General features: G+C 40.1%; 1 protein-coding gene across 2 annotated transcripts in view; it reads left to right on the top strand.

The window, feature by feature from the left end:
• Window positions 1-299: 299 nt before the first annotated feature.
• The window catches only part of SLC9A6 (solute carrier family 9 member A6), a 68,863-nt gene continuing 54,280 nt past the window's right edge, over window positions 300-14,882 (top strand). For both annotated transcript variants that reach the window (XM_053579951.1, XM_053579950.1), the window contains exons 1-5: window positions 300-687; window positions 11,874-12,073; window positions 13,451-13,528; window positions 13,805-13,881; window positions 14,186-14,298. In XM_053579951.1, the coding sequence (XP_053435926.1) occupies window positions 363-687; window positions 11,874-12,073; window positions 13,451-13,528; window positions 13,805-13,881; window positions 14,186-14,298 (793 nt within the window). In that variant the 5' untranslated portion in view covers window positions 300-362. The remainder of the gene's footprint in view (window positions 688-11,873; window positions 12,074-13,450; window positions 13,529-13,804; window positions 13,882-14,185; window positions 14,299-14,882) is intronic.

A 14,882-nucleotide genomic window follows, 5' to 3' on the forward strand; every position in this document is an offset into this window, starting at 1 on the left:
AGAGACACTGGGGGACGATATTCAGAGGTTATGAAAGATCGATTCCCCTGATAGCTCTAAGAATAGGATCAAAGAATACAGAGTGCAATCTGCCTCTGCTTGATTACAGTGAGTGGATGTTTCTTTAGCATAGGTCAGTGGACTAGATTCGACGGCCTTTCGTTCCGGGAAGCGCCTGAGAGATGAGGCCGAAGGGCAAAGAGGTTAAGAGTGGGCTGGTGATGCCGCGGCCCCTTTAAGAACGGCGGCGGCGCGCCTCCGACGGCTTCCCTCGGGCTCCGCCCCTTTCCCGTGAGCCCTCGGGGAGTGGTCTGACCGCGGGCGGCTGCGGGTGCGGAGAGGGGCGGGGGGCGGGGGGAGACATGGCTCGGCGCGGCTGGCGGCGGGCAGCTCTTCGCCGCGGCGTTGGCGGCAGCCTCCGGGTTCGCCAGTTCGTGCGACCCGTCTGGTTGCTCCTCTTAGTGGGCGTCTTTGACTGGGCAGGGGCGTCGGACGGCGCTGGCGGAGCAGCTAGAGCCATGGACGAGGAGATCGTGTCCGAGAAGCAAGCCGAAGAGAGCCACCGGCAGGACAGCGCCAATTTGCTTATCTTCATCTTGCTGCTCACCCTCACCATTCTCACGATCTGGCTCTTCAAGCACCGCCGGGCCCGCTTCCTGCACGAAACCGGCCTGGCTATGATTTATGGCAAGTGCCTGAATCCCTGTCAGTCTCTTGGCGTTGCCCCTTTCTCTGCCTGCCGGCAGCTTCTCCTCCTCTCCTGGCCTTCCCTGGCCTACGTTCGGCTCCCTTTCTCATTCCTTCCATTTTCTGCCTCGCCTTCCCCCCTTCTCCATTTCTCTGCTTTGGCCCCTTTTTTTTCCTGCTACGTCCCCCCACCCCCCGTTCTCTGCCTCACCCCTTTTCCTCCTTTGCCTCATCCCCCCATTTTCTCTGCCTCTCCACACCTTTCTAGCTTCCGACCCCACCCCCTTTTTCCTCCACACTCTCCCCCCTTTCTCTGCCTGCTGAGCTCGGGACCCAGGCTGGAGATGGGAGGGGGGGTGCAGGGTCTTGGATTGTTCTGGGGGCTGGGGGAGGGGAGGACACCCTTGCGATGGTTTCCCAGAGGTATCAATTTGTTTAAGGTTCATTGAATCTGCGGTAGTATCTCTACTGCCCAGAATCTGGCGTTCTTTTGGAGCCAGAGTCGACCTTTACTCATCACCCAGCTCTTGCTACCGCCCTGTCCTTTAGAGGTTGAAGATGAGAACCATACTCTTGTGGAGCCGGAGTAAAACCCTGAATGTGAGATAGGCTGTAAAAGGCTTAGGGCATTTTTAATTACGTCCTGTTTGTCGTACTATGCCTGTAATATCTGATACGGATGCGTATGGTTGACCCTTCCAGTTCAGGCGTACAGAAGTGAGGACGAGGAAGAGTTAAGGTTCTTCTAACAGTGTGGTGTACTATACTATGATCAGGACAGTTCAGACAAACAGTAATTACAAAACCACGCATATGCAGTATGGGTGGCTTGCTGTTGCCATCAGGTTATTGACAGATTGTTGAATAAATGGCTTCGGTTCTGCGTCTCGGTGTGCTTTCTTTCGAGCTTTATTTATTTATTTGTTTATTATTTGTTGGTGATGAGGCGAGAAGAGTAAATCAAAACATGGGCTCAGAAGTATTTTGAAGTGTGCTGGGGCCTCATGAAGGGAAGAGATACCTATTGCCGACTGCCTTTATCTGACTGTGAGAGTATTGCTGAAGAAGTGAGGGCAGTACCTGCGTGAAGATTATCTTCATTTGAAACAGTCTTAAAGTGATAAGCTTGCTGAGATTTGTCTCTGCGACTAGCAGATAGGTAAATGAAGCTTTGGTGCAAAAAGACATTTCTCAATGCACACACCCCTGTCCCCCACTGCCCCCCCACCACCCCGCAGCCAGACTTTTGGAATGTGCATCTCGAGGATAGCAAAGAAAGGTAGTCTTGTACCTTAGGAAAATTCTAAGCCTTTGTGTAAAATATTTCTGCTCTCTATGGTTCCTAGGTATTTAGACATATTAGTGGTTTTGATACTTAATATGTTTTGTATTTTATTTGCAGTGCAGTACACCTTAAACCAAATTGACCAGATAAGGTATACATTTCTACATAATTTTCTGTGTAACAGTGATTTATTTACTATCCTCAACAAACATTTGTTGATCAACCTACTATGTATTATGCACAGAAAATACAAAGAGGTATAAAACACTTGCCATTAAGGAATTTATAGACAGGCCATACAAAGAAAATAATGGCATCTTAAATTTGATTAAATGCGTATCAGTATTATGGTGTTAAAATAAGGAACTGATCACAGATACCTCTTCCTTATAGAGACAGATAATATGATGTGGTTAAAGGTACAAGGCCTTAGACTAGAGATCAGGGAGTTTTTTTCTGTAAGGGGCCAGATAGTAAAGATTTTCAACTTTGTAGTACATAGATATCCAGGTCTCTGGTTAGATTTTGCTCTTTATTTTATTTTTTTACAATCCTTTAAAAAGGTAAAAACCATTCTTTTTTTTTTTTTTTTTTTTTTGGCTGGGACTGGGTTTGAACCCACCACCTCTGGCATATGGGACCAGCGCCCTACTCCTTGAGCCATAGGCGCCACCCGGTAAAAACCATTCTTATCTTTTGTACCATATAACAAAGAACCAAGGGCTGAGTTTTCCAACCCTTTTTTAGAGTCAGACCGAGATTCTTGTCCCACTGTGCCAACAGCTCTGTGTGGTCTAAGGCAAGTCACTTACCCTCTTTTACCCTCACTTATATATTTAGAATGATAGTAAGATTATTGTGAGGAAGAAATGTTTTTAGCCTAGTATCTGACCTCCAAGTAAATGCTCTGAAAGCAATAGGAGTACTATTATTATTGTTATTATTGCTGTTATAACTGCGTTTTCTCTGGTTATGCTCACACCAGTTCTTCTGATTGCTCAGTCTTTTTTTTTATTGAGACAGTCTTATTTTGTCTCCCTCGGTAGAGTTCTGTGGTGTCATAGCTCACAGCAACTTCCAACTCTTTGGCACAAGTGATCCTCTTGCCTCAGCCTCTTAAGTAGCTAAAATTACAGGTGCCCACCACAACACTTGGCTATTTTTAGAGATGGGGTCTTGCTTTTGCTCAGGCTGGTCTCGAACTCCTGAGCATAGGCAGTCCACCCACCTCAGCCTCCCAGAGTGCTAGGATTACAGGCATGAGCCACCAAGCCTAGCATTTCTCAGTCTTAAGAGGAAAACATAGTATTTACAAAAAAATCAAATAGGGACTTTGAATTGCCCTGAAAATATTTGTTCTTTGGTAGCTGATCTCATTAACTTCATCTAACTCTTTTTTTTTTTTTTTTGTGGTTTTTGGCTGGGGCTGGGTTTGAACCCGCCACCTCCAGCATATGGGACCGGCGCCCTACTCCTTGAGCTACAGGCGCCGCCCAACTTCATCTAACTCTTGAACTAAAGTAGAAAAGTAGAATGACTGATGGCATTTTATGAAGTTTCTAATTTTTTTTTTTTTTGAGACAAAGTCTCACTCTATTGCTCTGGGGAGAGTGCCATGGCATATCATACCTAACAGCAATATCAATCTCTTGGGCTCCAGAGATCCTCTTGCCTCAGCCTCCTGAGTAGCTGGGACTGCAGGGACCTGCCACAACACCTGGCTAATTTTTCTATTTTTAATAGAGATGGAGTCTCCCTCTTCTCAGGCCGCTCTCAAACTTCTAAGCTCAAGCAATCTACCTGCCTCAGCCTCCCAGAGTGCTAGGATGAAGTTTCTAAGTTAATAAAAGGTGATAGAGTACCTTAGTAGTGTTAGTATTTTGTGAAGGAAAAAGAAGGGCATCTCTTGTGCAAATAAAGTACAAATCTGGGGCTCATATCTGGGGTTGAGTTGGCATTTCTTAGCTTGTCCCATTTTCTCAGTATGGACAGTGGGTACTGTAAACTAACCAGCCTCCTGACTAACTCTCAAATCCAGTTCAAGAACAGATGGAATTGGGCCAAGGTATTTTCTTTTTTTTTTTTTTTTTTTTGTAGAGACAGAGTCTCACTGTACCGCCCTCGGGTAGAGCGCCGTGGCGTCACACGGCTCACAGCAACCTCTAACTCTTGGGCTTATGCAATTCTCTTGCCTCCGCCTCCCGAGCAGCTGGGACTACAGGCACCCGCCACAACGCCCGGCTATTTTTTTGTTGCAGTTTGGCCGGGGCTGGGTTTGAACCCGCCACCCTCGGCATATGGGACCGGTGCCCTACTCACTGAGCCACAGGCGCCGCCCATGGGCCAAGGTATTTTCAATACCATGGAAATTGAAGTTTTTAAATTCTAATTACTATCAGTCATTTATCTCCTCTTATAGCTCTCACATCATCAAAATTATTGCATTGGTATATTATTTTAAGAGCTTTATTTTGCAGCATGACTTCCAGGTGAAAAGGGAATGCCTAGACCTGCAAGATTCAGCTCACTGGTGATCTTATTCTCTTTTTTTTCTTTTTGCAGTTTTTGGCCAGGCTGGGTTTGAACCCACCACCTCCGATATATGGGGCCTGCACCCTACTCCTTGAGCCACAGGCACCGCCCTATTCTTTTTTTTTTTTTTTTTTTTTTTTGAGACAGAGTCTCACTTTGTCACCCTCGCATCCAGCTCACAGCAACCTCCAACTCTTGGGCTTAAGCAATTCTCTTGCCTCAGCCTCCTGAGTAGCTGGGACAGGTGCCCGCCACAATGCCCGGCTATTTTTTAGTTGCAGTTGTCATTGTTGTTTGGCAGGCCTAGGCTGGATTTGAACCCACCAGCTCCAGTGTATGTGGCTGGCACTCTTAGCTGCTGAACTATAGGCCCCGAGCCGGTGATCTTTTTCTTATGATGCCAGTTAAGGTCCTTAAATCATGGAAAAATGCTATTAAAAATAAGCTTTGTCTTTATCTTTTTAAAAAGCAAGGGTATAAAAATATGTCTAAATTGCCAATGTGGTCAGTTTGTACGTTGTAATATAGACTAATTGCTCCAGTTACAAACATAATCTCAAAGCACCCACGTGTTTTATTCACAGGGCGAGCTTTCTTAAGAAGCTTAAAAGTGAGTCACTGTTTGTAAACATTGTCCAGGTAGTTAATTAAGTCTGAAAAGTGATCACTCATTGCTGTATACTTATAGATGGTATAAAAAGCAAAAGATGGAAGAAAATATTTGTTTTGCATTAAACTCCAGGCACCCAAAGTCCTAGACTTAGCTAATGTGATTTCTTCAATAAACTTTTTTTATTGAGACAGAATCTCACTCTATTGCCGTTTTTAAATTCTAATTACTATCTGTCATTTATTTCTTACAACTCTAACATCATCAAAATTATTGCATTGCTATATTATTTTAAGCTTTATTTTTCAGCGTGACTTCCAGGTGATGCTCTGTTGCCCTGGGTAGAGTGCTGTTGTGTCATTGTAGCTCACAGCAACCTCAAACTATTTGGCTCAAGAGATTCTCTTGCCTCAGCCTCTGGAGTAGCTGGGACTATAGGCACCTGCCATAACTCCCAGCTAGTTTTTCTATTTTTGGTAGAGATGGGGTCTCGCTCTTGTTCAGGATGGTTTCCGATTCCTGAACTCAAGCAATTCATCTACCTCAGTCTCCCAGAGTGCTAGGATTATAGGTGTGAGCCACCATGCCTGGCTGTTCTTCAATAAACATTTATTAGATGTCTACAATCTATGGGATTTAATGAGAAATACAGATATGAGCCATAGTCCCTGCCCACAAAACACTTATAATCTGGTGGCTTAATATATAATGTTTATTGAGCATTGCAATGTGTTAGACACTGTGCTAAAGCACTTTGTAAGTAGCATTTTATTTAAACCTTGTAAAAACGTTGTAAGATAGATACTATTATTTTTTCCATTTTATGAATGAGAAAATTGAGGCTCAGAGAAGTTATAAGACTTGCCTAAAGTCAGATAAGTAACTTATGAATATTGAGCCAGGATTCGGATCCAGTCAGTCTGGCTCAAAAACCACACTCTCTTAGCCCTTAAACCATATTTCCTCATGTCAAAGAGGTAAAACTTAACTATATAGTTAAATTTGGTTATTATTTTCATCACTGCCTATGAGAAAAGGTCACAGACTAGAACTTGATGGAAAGCTAGAATTCATACAATTGTCTGACTTCCAGACTTGTGCTTTTTCTCCCACAGTGTACTCAGTCTCAAAAATACCAAACATATAAAGTGATAATACTTAAAGTTGTAGTGGTTTTGAAGGTAGATTGTGAAGGAAGTCTATGAGAGAATGGAGACCGAAACCATTCTGATTCTCCAAGAGAACCTCTGGAGAAGCAGGTGGTAGTGATCACGTGAGAGCAAAGAGATGATTAGAAAATTACAGTTGGCCCTCCATATCCCTGAATTTAACCAACCACAGATCGAAAATGTTTTAAAAAAGTAAAAATAAATAACAATACAACAATAAATAATACATTTTTAAAAGGCAGTGCAACAGGGCAGTGCCTGTGGCTCAAAGGAGTAGGGTACTGGCCCCATATGCTGGAGGTGGCGAGGTCAAACCCAGCCCTGGCCAAAAACTGCAAAGAAAAAAAAATAAGCAATGCAACATAACTATTTACACTGTAAGTAACCTATAGATGATTTAAAGTATATGGGAAGATGTGTCTAGGTTACATGCAAATGCTATACCATTTTATATCAGGGACTTGAGCATCTGTGGATTTTGGTATCTTCAACGGATCCTGGAACAAACCTCCCAGGAATACTGAGGGATGAATATACAGAGGCGTTGGAAACAGAAAATCTAGATTTCAATTCTGGTTTTTTATTACTTGATGACAATGTCAGGCAAGTCATTTATCCCCCTACTTTTTTTTTTTTTTTTTTTTTTGAGGCAGAGTCTCACTCTGTTGCCATGGCATCATAGCTCACAGCAACCTCAAACTCTTGGGCGCAAGTGATCCTCTTGCCTTGGCCTCCCAAGTAGCTGGGACTACAGGCACCCACCAAAACAGCTGGCTAGTCTTGTTTTTGTTTTTTTTTTACTTTTAGTAGAGTTGGAGTCTTGTTCTTGCTCAGGTTGGTCTCCAACTCCTGAACTCAGGCAATCCACCTGCCTCAGCCTCCCAGAGTACTAGGATTACAGGCATGAGCCACTGCACCCAGCCATTTATCCCAATTTTATAGATGGGGAAAGAATGATAGATTTATAGTAGTATCCATGTCATAAGGCTAAGAGGATCAAATGATACATGCAAAAAACAAGATAGGGATTGGTTTAAGGTCCTAGGTGAAAGATTTTCCTTGGAAAGAGATTTATCTTTTCCTGAGAGGGGAGTTGAAGATAAGTGAATTTATACTGAGAAGGAGAGACTTGTAATTAAGACAGCCTATGTAATTAAGACACCCTACTTTTTCAGAAAAGTGGGCAGTGGGGTTGAGGACTCAAGAAAGAGGATAAAAGCCTGAAGAACTACTGTGAAGAATGTGCTGGGAGACAGAGAGATGAATGAAGAAATGCATGTAAAGCTAACCAGAGGGTCAGCAAAAGGCTTGGCTATCTTGAAGTTGAATTAGCTTTTAACACAGAATCTAACAGTGTTCTTCAAGCAAGTAATGTTTATACACACTTTTTAATCTGTGGAAATTTGGTCAGTTTTGGCCACACTGAATGCCCCAGTGATATTCCTTCCATATTTTTGACTATTGGAGGCTTCAGGTATGATAGGCTAGAATAATGGGCTGGAATCCATGAGAAAACCAGTTTCTACTGACTGGGAGAATCAAACAGTGATGGAGGCTTGAGTGATGCCGAGTTCCTTATCACTGGGAGGTTTACCAGCACCAGTTAGGAATGTGGAGGAGGGATAGAACTTCCCTGTTTTGTCAGTGTTATCTCTTTGTACTTGTGTTCTTTGTTGCCTTTTGGTACTGACTTTAAATTTCATAATATCAATGTTTCTTTCTTCCTCTCTATATAAGAGGCTAGAAGTTTCTGCTATCTTCTTTTTAAAAATTAGATTAAATTTATTTATTTATTGAGACAGAGTATCACTCTCTTGCCCAGGCTAGAGTGCTATGGTGTCAGCCTAGCTTACAGAAACCTCAAACTCCTAGGCTCTAACCATCCTCCTGCCTCAACCTCCTGAGTAGCTGAAACTATGGGGATACACCACCAGGCCCAGCTAATTTTTCTATTTTTAGGACAGATGGAGTCTTGCTCTTGCTCAGGTTGGTTGCAAACTCTTGAGTTCAGGGGATCCTCCTGCCTCAGCCTCCCAGAGTGCTAGGATTACAGGCATGAGCCACGGCGCTGGGCCATATTTTATTCTCTTAACAAAACATTCTCTTTGTTTTGATTAGGATTTGGCCTTTTTAGGAACCCATGTTAACTTGATCTGTCAACTTTTTCAAAGAAATTTCATTTTTTTAGATGGCTGATGCTGTAATAAAAGGATCTTGATTTTTTTCCAACCTAAGTAATTATTCTCCATTATGTTGTTTTATCTGCCAAGGTGAGTGTTTCAAATTTGTTCAAGTGCTGAGCCTTCCTGACGGCACCTAGTGATGCTTCACCACAGGGCTAGGCAAGTAATAGAACCAGTGGATATCGTTCCTGCATAGGTGGGCTTGAGGACATGGAAAGAATTTATGCTACTGTTATTAGTATTTGTAGTAGCTTGTCTGTGACTTTTGCATGTAAATACAAGGACAGCTTCTACTGAGCTTCTTAATTTGGTTTTGTGGAATAAGCTGTTTCTATATCAAATAGGCAGAATGACTGGATTTGTAGCCTTTTCTCTCCTATGTCTGTTAAGCACAGTTGATAGCCAGCAGTCACTTTTTATTTTGTTTTTTGGAGGTGAGATATTTTCAGAGAGTATCTTTCATCTATTTTAAATTAGAAGCTTTGTTAAAACATTTTAAAAGTTGGTGTCATGGTACTGTTCACCAGTTAATCATTACTACTCTAAAAACGTATGTGACTGCAAGTTGACTAGAAGGATTCCTCATCTCTGCTCCCTCCCCTCTTCCTGTCTAACTACTGCCCTTACACCCCCTTGTTTTTGCTTCTTCACTTCTCACTCATGTCTGCCTTCTATCCCTACTATTCAACTGAAACTGCTCTTATGAAGGTCGCCCATTACCTTCTTTTTGCCAAACCCAATGGATACTTTCAATGCCCACCTTACTTGATGCTGCAATATTCAATTAGTTTTCATCACTTTCTCCTTCTCAACAATGAAATTTTCACTTCCTAACCTCTTTGCCTCCAGTGCTTCCTTTTCTCTTTCTACTCCTGCAGCTTTTCCTACTCAGACTCATTCATCCAGCCCCTTAATGTTGGCTATTAAGGGATAAAACCCCACCCTATATCTCCATAGTCTTCTTGCCATTGTATTTGCTCCCCTTTTGATTTCATTTGCACCTGATATCAACCGTCTTATGACTGCTAAGTCAGAAAATATCTCCAGTTGAGATCTTACTTCTTGAGCCCAGATCCTGCATGTGTCACAAGTACATTTAAGCTCAACATGCCCCAAACTGAACTTCTCTTTTTCCTCCCTGCCTCATTGATTGGCCCTGGTCTTTACCTAGTGCTCAGGAGGACACTTACCCACCCTGTTACCAAGTCAATTAAGGCTCTCGGTCTTTCATCTCCCTTTCCCCTACTCTGTTCTACTCAGTTACTAAATCTTTCTAAAATATAATAGCTTCTAAAAATCCTTCTTCTTTCCTGTCACTACTTTTTGAGACTAGATCCTAAGAGCCCTTATTGCCTGAATGACTGCAGTGGCCATGTAGCTAACCTTTAAGATCCTCTCTAGTCTAAACCAGTCTTTCTAAAATAGAAGTTGATGTCAGACCCCTACTTAGAACCCTTCTATGATTTCCTTTTGCTTTTGGGATAAAATCCAAACTCCCTTCCCCAACATATAAGGTCTTTTATGATTCAGCTCCTTGCTGATCTTTCAAACAGCTCTTGGCACTTTATAAGCCAGCTTTACTGAATTACTTATGATTCCCTGAGTGGGCTGTGTTCACTCCTTCCTTGACTGGATATGTACTACTATTCCCCTACCTGGAATATATTCTTCCTTCTGTTTTGTTACTTGAAGAGGTGACATCTCTGGAAAGACTTCCTTAATGTCCTACTCCCTCAGGCTTGGTTAGGTATCTCTTTTCTGTTTTTATAACACTTTATAAACATATATATTGTATTATGATTTTTTTTTTGTCTGCTTTAGTTAACTGGATATTCCTTGAAGGAGGGACCCTGTTTTCATCTCTGGACCCTGGAGGCCTTCTTAGTATAGTACTCCATTCATTCAAATATTAAAAGAATGACTGACTGGTCAGAATGAAAGGCAATAGGAAGGGAAAATGTAGCTAGTAGTAGTATACTGTGCATCTTGGAGTTAAGGAAAATTTCAGAAGTTCAGATTCAATTTGTTTAGATAGATCCACACAATGGACTATTATGTGGCCATTAAATGGGTGGTGTTCTAATGCATGCTACAATGTTGATAAACCTTAAAAACATTTTGCAAAGTAAAAGAAGCCAGATACAAAAGGCGCATATTATAAGATTCCATTTATATGAAATGTCCAGAATAGGAAATCCATAGAGACAGAAAGTAGATCAGTGGTTGCCAGGGACTAAGGGGTGGAAAGTGACTGCTAATAGGTATGGGGCTTTTTTTACAGGGGAGGGTGGGTAGGAGGTGATGAAACTGTTCTAAAATTAGATGCTGGGGATTGATATACAACTTTGTGAATGTACTGAAGACCACAGAATTGTACAGTTTAAAAGGATAAACTTTATATTATATGACTTAGATATGGATAAAGCCATTATTAAATGGACGCATTTGATCAGTATAGGTTTACAGTACCTAGAGCATTATGCATATTTGAATATCAATAGGATGATCCAGGAAAAATCCTAGCAATATGTTGATCTCATAGTGCCAGATTCAGTACTTCTATTCTGTGTTTTGATTTTGAAGCAGATATTTTAAAATTAAAATCTGTCCTTTTAAATAGCAGAACTCAAATCAATCTATAAATATTATTGATGTTCCAATTTGTTAAATATGTATTAACGTATTTGGTTAGCCATGTTCTGTGGAAATAAACTTGGGAAATGTATATGTTTTAAGTCTAGTGAATTGACAGAGGTCAGAAACCTATTTCTAGCATGATTGCACTGTCAGGTTAAGATGCCTTGGAGTATATTCTTTGTACAGGTGATTTGAAGGTTTTTTTTTCTCATTTTGTTATCTTTCTCATCACTTAATTAACATATTGATCTAGAAATGCAGTGATCTGCACTGTTATCTGAGGGACTAAAAGGTTTTTCCCTCCTTTATTACTGGGTTAAGATTGGGCTCTTGGATGTGTGAATTTAATAATACTTCATTTTTTCTTTTTTTAAGAGATGGGGCCTTGCCCTGTTATGTAGGCTGGAGTACAGTAGCATGATCATAGCTCACTGCAGCCTCATACTTCCTGAGTAGCTGGGACTACAGGCATAAGCCATCAGAACCCAGCTAAATTTTTCATTTTTGTTTTAGAGGCACAGGGTGTCATTGTGATACCCAGACTGGTCTCCAAACTCCTGGCCTCAAGCAATCCCCCCTTGTCAGTCTTATTGGTAGCTGGGATTGAATTTAGTAATTAATTCTTTAAAATGAACAGCATTTGATCTAAAAATTGGTCCTGAACTAAAGGGAACTATCATAAGAGATTTTCTGTTATCAATCCAGAGTTATGTGGAGGGTACAGAAGTAGTCTCTGTGTCCAAGGAAAATTTATGTTGTTTTGTTTCCAGGTCTTTTGGTGGGCCTTGTTCTTCGGTATGGCATTCATGTTCCAAGTGATGTAAATAATGTGACCCTGAGCTGTGAAGTGCAGTCAAGTCCAACTACCTTATTGGTAAACGTTAGTGGAAAATTTTATGAGTATACGCTGAAAGGAGAGATTAGTTCACATGAACTAAATAACGTTCAAGATAATGAAATGCTTAGAAAGGTAAGTGCTTACTTAAAGGGAATGTTTGAGGTGTTTTTTTTGTGTGTGTGTATAACTAAGCAAAATGATTCAGAAGAAAAGTAATAATGTTTAATGGTATTTAAAATAACTAGTCTTTTAAAATGGAGTAAAACCTCAATTTAACAAATGTAATAATATGACGAAATAGATATGTCTGTGTATCTCTTTTTCTGATTGAAGCTAAGTACTATAAAACCTTTTTGTTTCACTGTGCATTTTTTACAATTGTTGTGATAAGCGGTGACCAGGATTGAGTTAAGCACAATGTATAAGCATTTCTTTCAGCTTGCAGATGGACCTTTCACTTTGATAGCACTTCAGTACATTGGGTTTATTTGATATTACCTAAAATAGTCCATTAATATTTCTTTGAATCTTTTCTTGCCTCGATTGTGTTCTATACTGAGCACTATTTCATTTTTCTTTGATTTACAGTCTGGCACAGCTTCCAGGGCCTTAGTGTGAGTCTGCATTATTGTACCATGCTGTGCACAAAGGAGGAGGTGGTGGTGCAATGGTACTGGCTCCTAGACGTTCCTAGAGCTACTTTCTCCTGTCCCTTTTATACTTTCTTTCTGTCATGAGGTTTCTCAGTGCAACTTTGCTTGTATCTCTTTGTTTTTAACCATGTTTGGCTGTTTGCCATTACTTCTCCTGTCCTTCTACATTGGCAGGAATTTTATAGCTACTTCATTGTGTTGTTAACCATCTTTAATGCTTTTAAAATTTCCTATGAACTTCAGGTTTATTTTGTAGCAAGACTTCTTTTCACTTGTGCAAAATTCCAATTTCTTATAAGTTCTAGTAAACGAAGCATTAGCATAGGTATGTGTGTAGCTGCTTTGTGTTTGCGTTAGATTCTGCTGCAGCCTTGTGAACAGAGAGGGGCATCTGCAGTTTTTGTAGAGGAAAAAGTCTTAAAATGAGTGGGCTATCAGGACTAGAAATCTGAATTGTACAGAAACTTTTTATTACAATGCTGTGTTATATACCTTTAGAGATGAACTATGTATTTAGGTAAGAAATCTGCTTTTTCTTGCCAACAATAATATTGTAGCAGTTTTGGGTCTCTTATTTAAAGCAAAGATCTGGTCATGCTTTCTCCTACTTTTAAGAGTTTTAATATCAATGTTTTAACAGACTTTCCACAGATATGCCTTAACTGATTGTTCTAATACTATGTCTTTGTTGAGAAGTAGAACAATAGCTATCCTGTATGAAATATTGTTAAGTGATCACAATAATGTTCTTGCCTTTAATGAGTTTAGCATTTAATCTTTTTTCATTTTGATGATTTGATAATGTAATATGAGGCTTTCTATGGAATGCATCTAAGAGAACTCTTTATTTTAACAGGTTACTTTTGATCCGGAAGTATTTTTCAACATATTACTTCCTCCAATTATATTCTATGCAGGTTATAGCCTGAAAAGGGTAAGTGCTTTTGTATTGCATATACTTTCAAAAGCCTCAAACTAAAGTGTTTGACAGGCAGTTCTTTCCAGCTTTTCTTCCTTTCTCCTCTCCTTATCCTTTTTAGATGCTGAAAGTTCTGCCTATATGAGAATGCTTTCTCGTACTTATTTCTTCTAGTGAATAATGCATTTAACATTGGCTATAGCACACTAGAACAGAAAACCTTTTCTTTTTCAAATAATTAGTAAGTATTCTAACACAGTGTTTCACCGTTTTGTTTTGTTTTCTTGTCAGAGACATTTCTTTCGAAACCTTGGGTCTATCCTAGCATATGCTTTTCTTGGAACAGCAATTTCTTGTTTTGTTATTGGGTAAGTATTTGAAGCTTAAAATACTTCTTAGCCTTCAAATTGAAGTTTTAAAATAATGTATTTTTATTTGTTTGGTGTTGTATTTCTTAATGTGTCTAAGAACTTTTGCAGTAACGTGTATTCACATAAGTAATAAGTTTGAATTTTCCTTAAGGCCAAGGTATTACCATATTTAAATGACACAAACTAAATTTGGGATTCATCACAGAGTACTACAGTAGGCACATCTTCCTGTTCTTACTTTATTCTAACTTCTTTATCAGTTGATATTTTCTTCTAAAGAAGGAAAATGTTTATTGAACAGGTCAATAATGTATGGCTGTGTAACACTGATGAAGGTCACTGGACAGCTTGCTGGAGATTTCTACTTCACAGATTGCCTGCTGTTTGGTGCCATTGTATCAGCAACTGATCCAGGTATGTTTTACATGAGTGGAGTTTAAGTACTTCAGGTATGGTGTTTTATAGTCAAAGCACATGTGGTTATTTCTTTCTCTGAAGCATAGAATTCATGATTAATTACTTCCCTACTATTATACTTTCCAATTGTGGAGGATAAAACAAAATTTATTATTCCTTTTGGCTTAATCACCTGCTTATTTTTTATTCTTTTACTATTTTATTACACTTATCTATTACTGGTCCACAAATTGATGCTGCTTAGATAAGGGCTATAAAGTATTTTCTTCAGAAATTCAGGTTGATCTCTATCCTCAAGGATTAAAGAGAACTAGATTATAGATTAGTTAAACTGGGTAATAATACGCTTTCTTTCAAACTTCTTGTGAACCAATTCCCTAAAAATCTGTTTATATGCAGCTATCTGCATTTAATGTTTTTTTTTAAGACAGTTTCACTTTGTCACCCTCCTTAGAGTGCCATGGTGTCATAGCTCACATCAACCTCCAAATCCTGGGCTTAGGTGATTCTCTTGCCTCAGCCTCCCGAGTAGCTGGGACTACAGGTGCCTGCCACAACGCCCAGCTATTTTTTTGTTGCAG

Source organism: Nycticebus coucang, chromosome X (genome assembly GCF_027406575.1).
Source record: "Nycticebus coucang isolate mNycCou1 chromosome X, mNycCou1.pri, whole genome shotgun sequence".
Taxonomy (NCBI): Eukaryota; Metazoa; Chordata; class Mammalia; order Primates; family Lorisidae; genus Nycticebus; species Nycticebus coucang.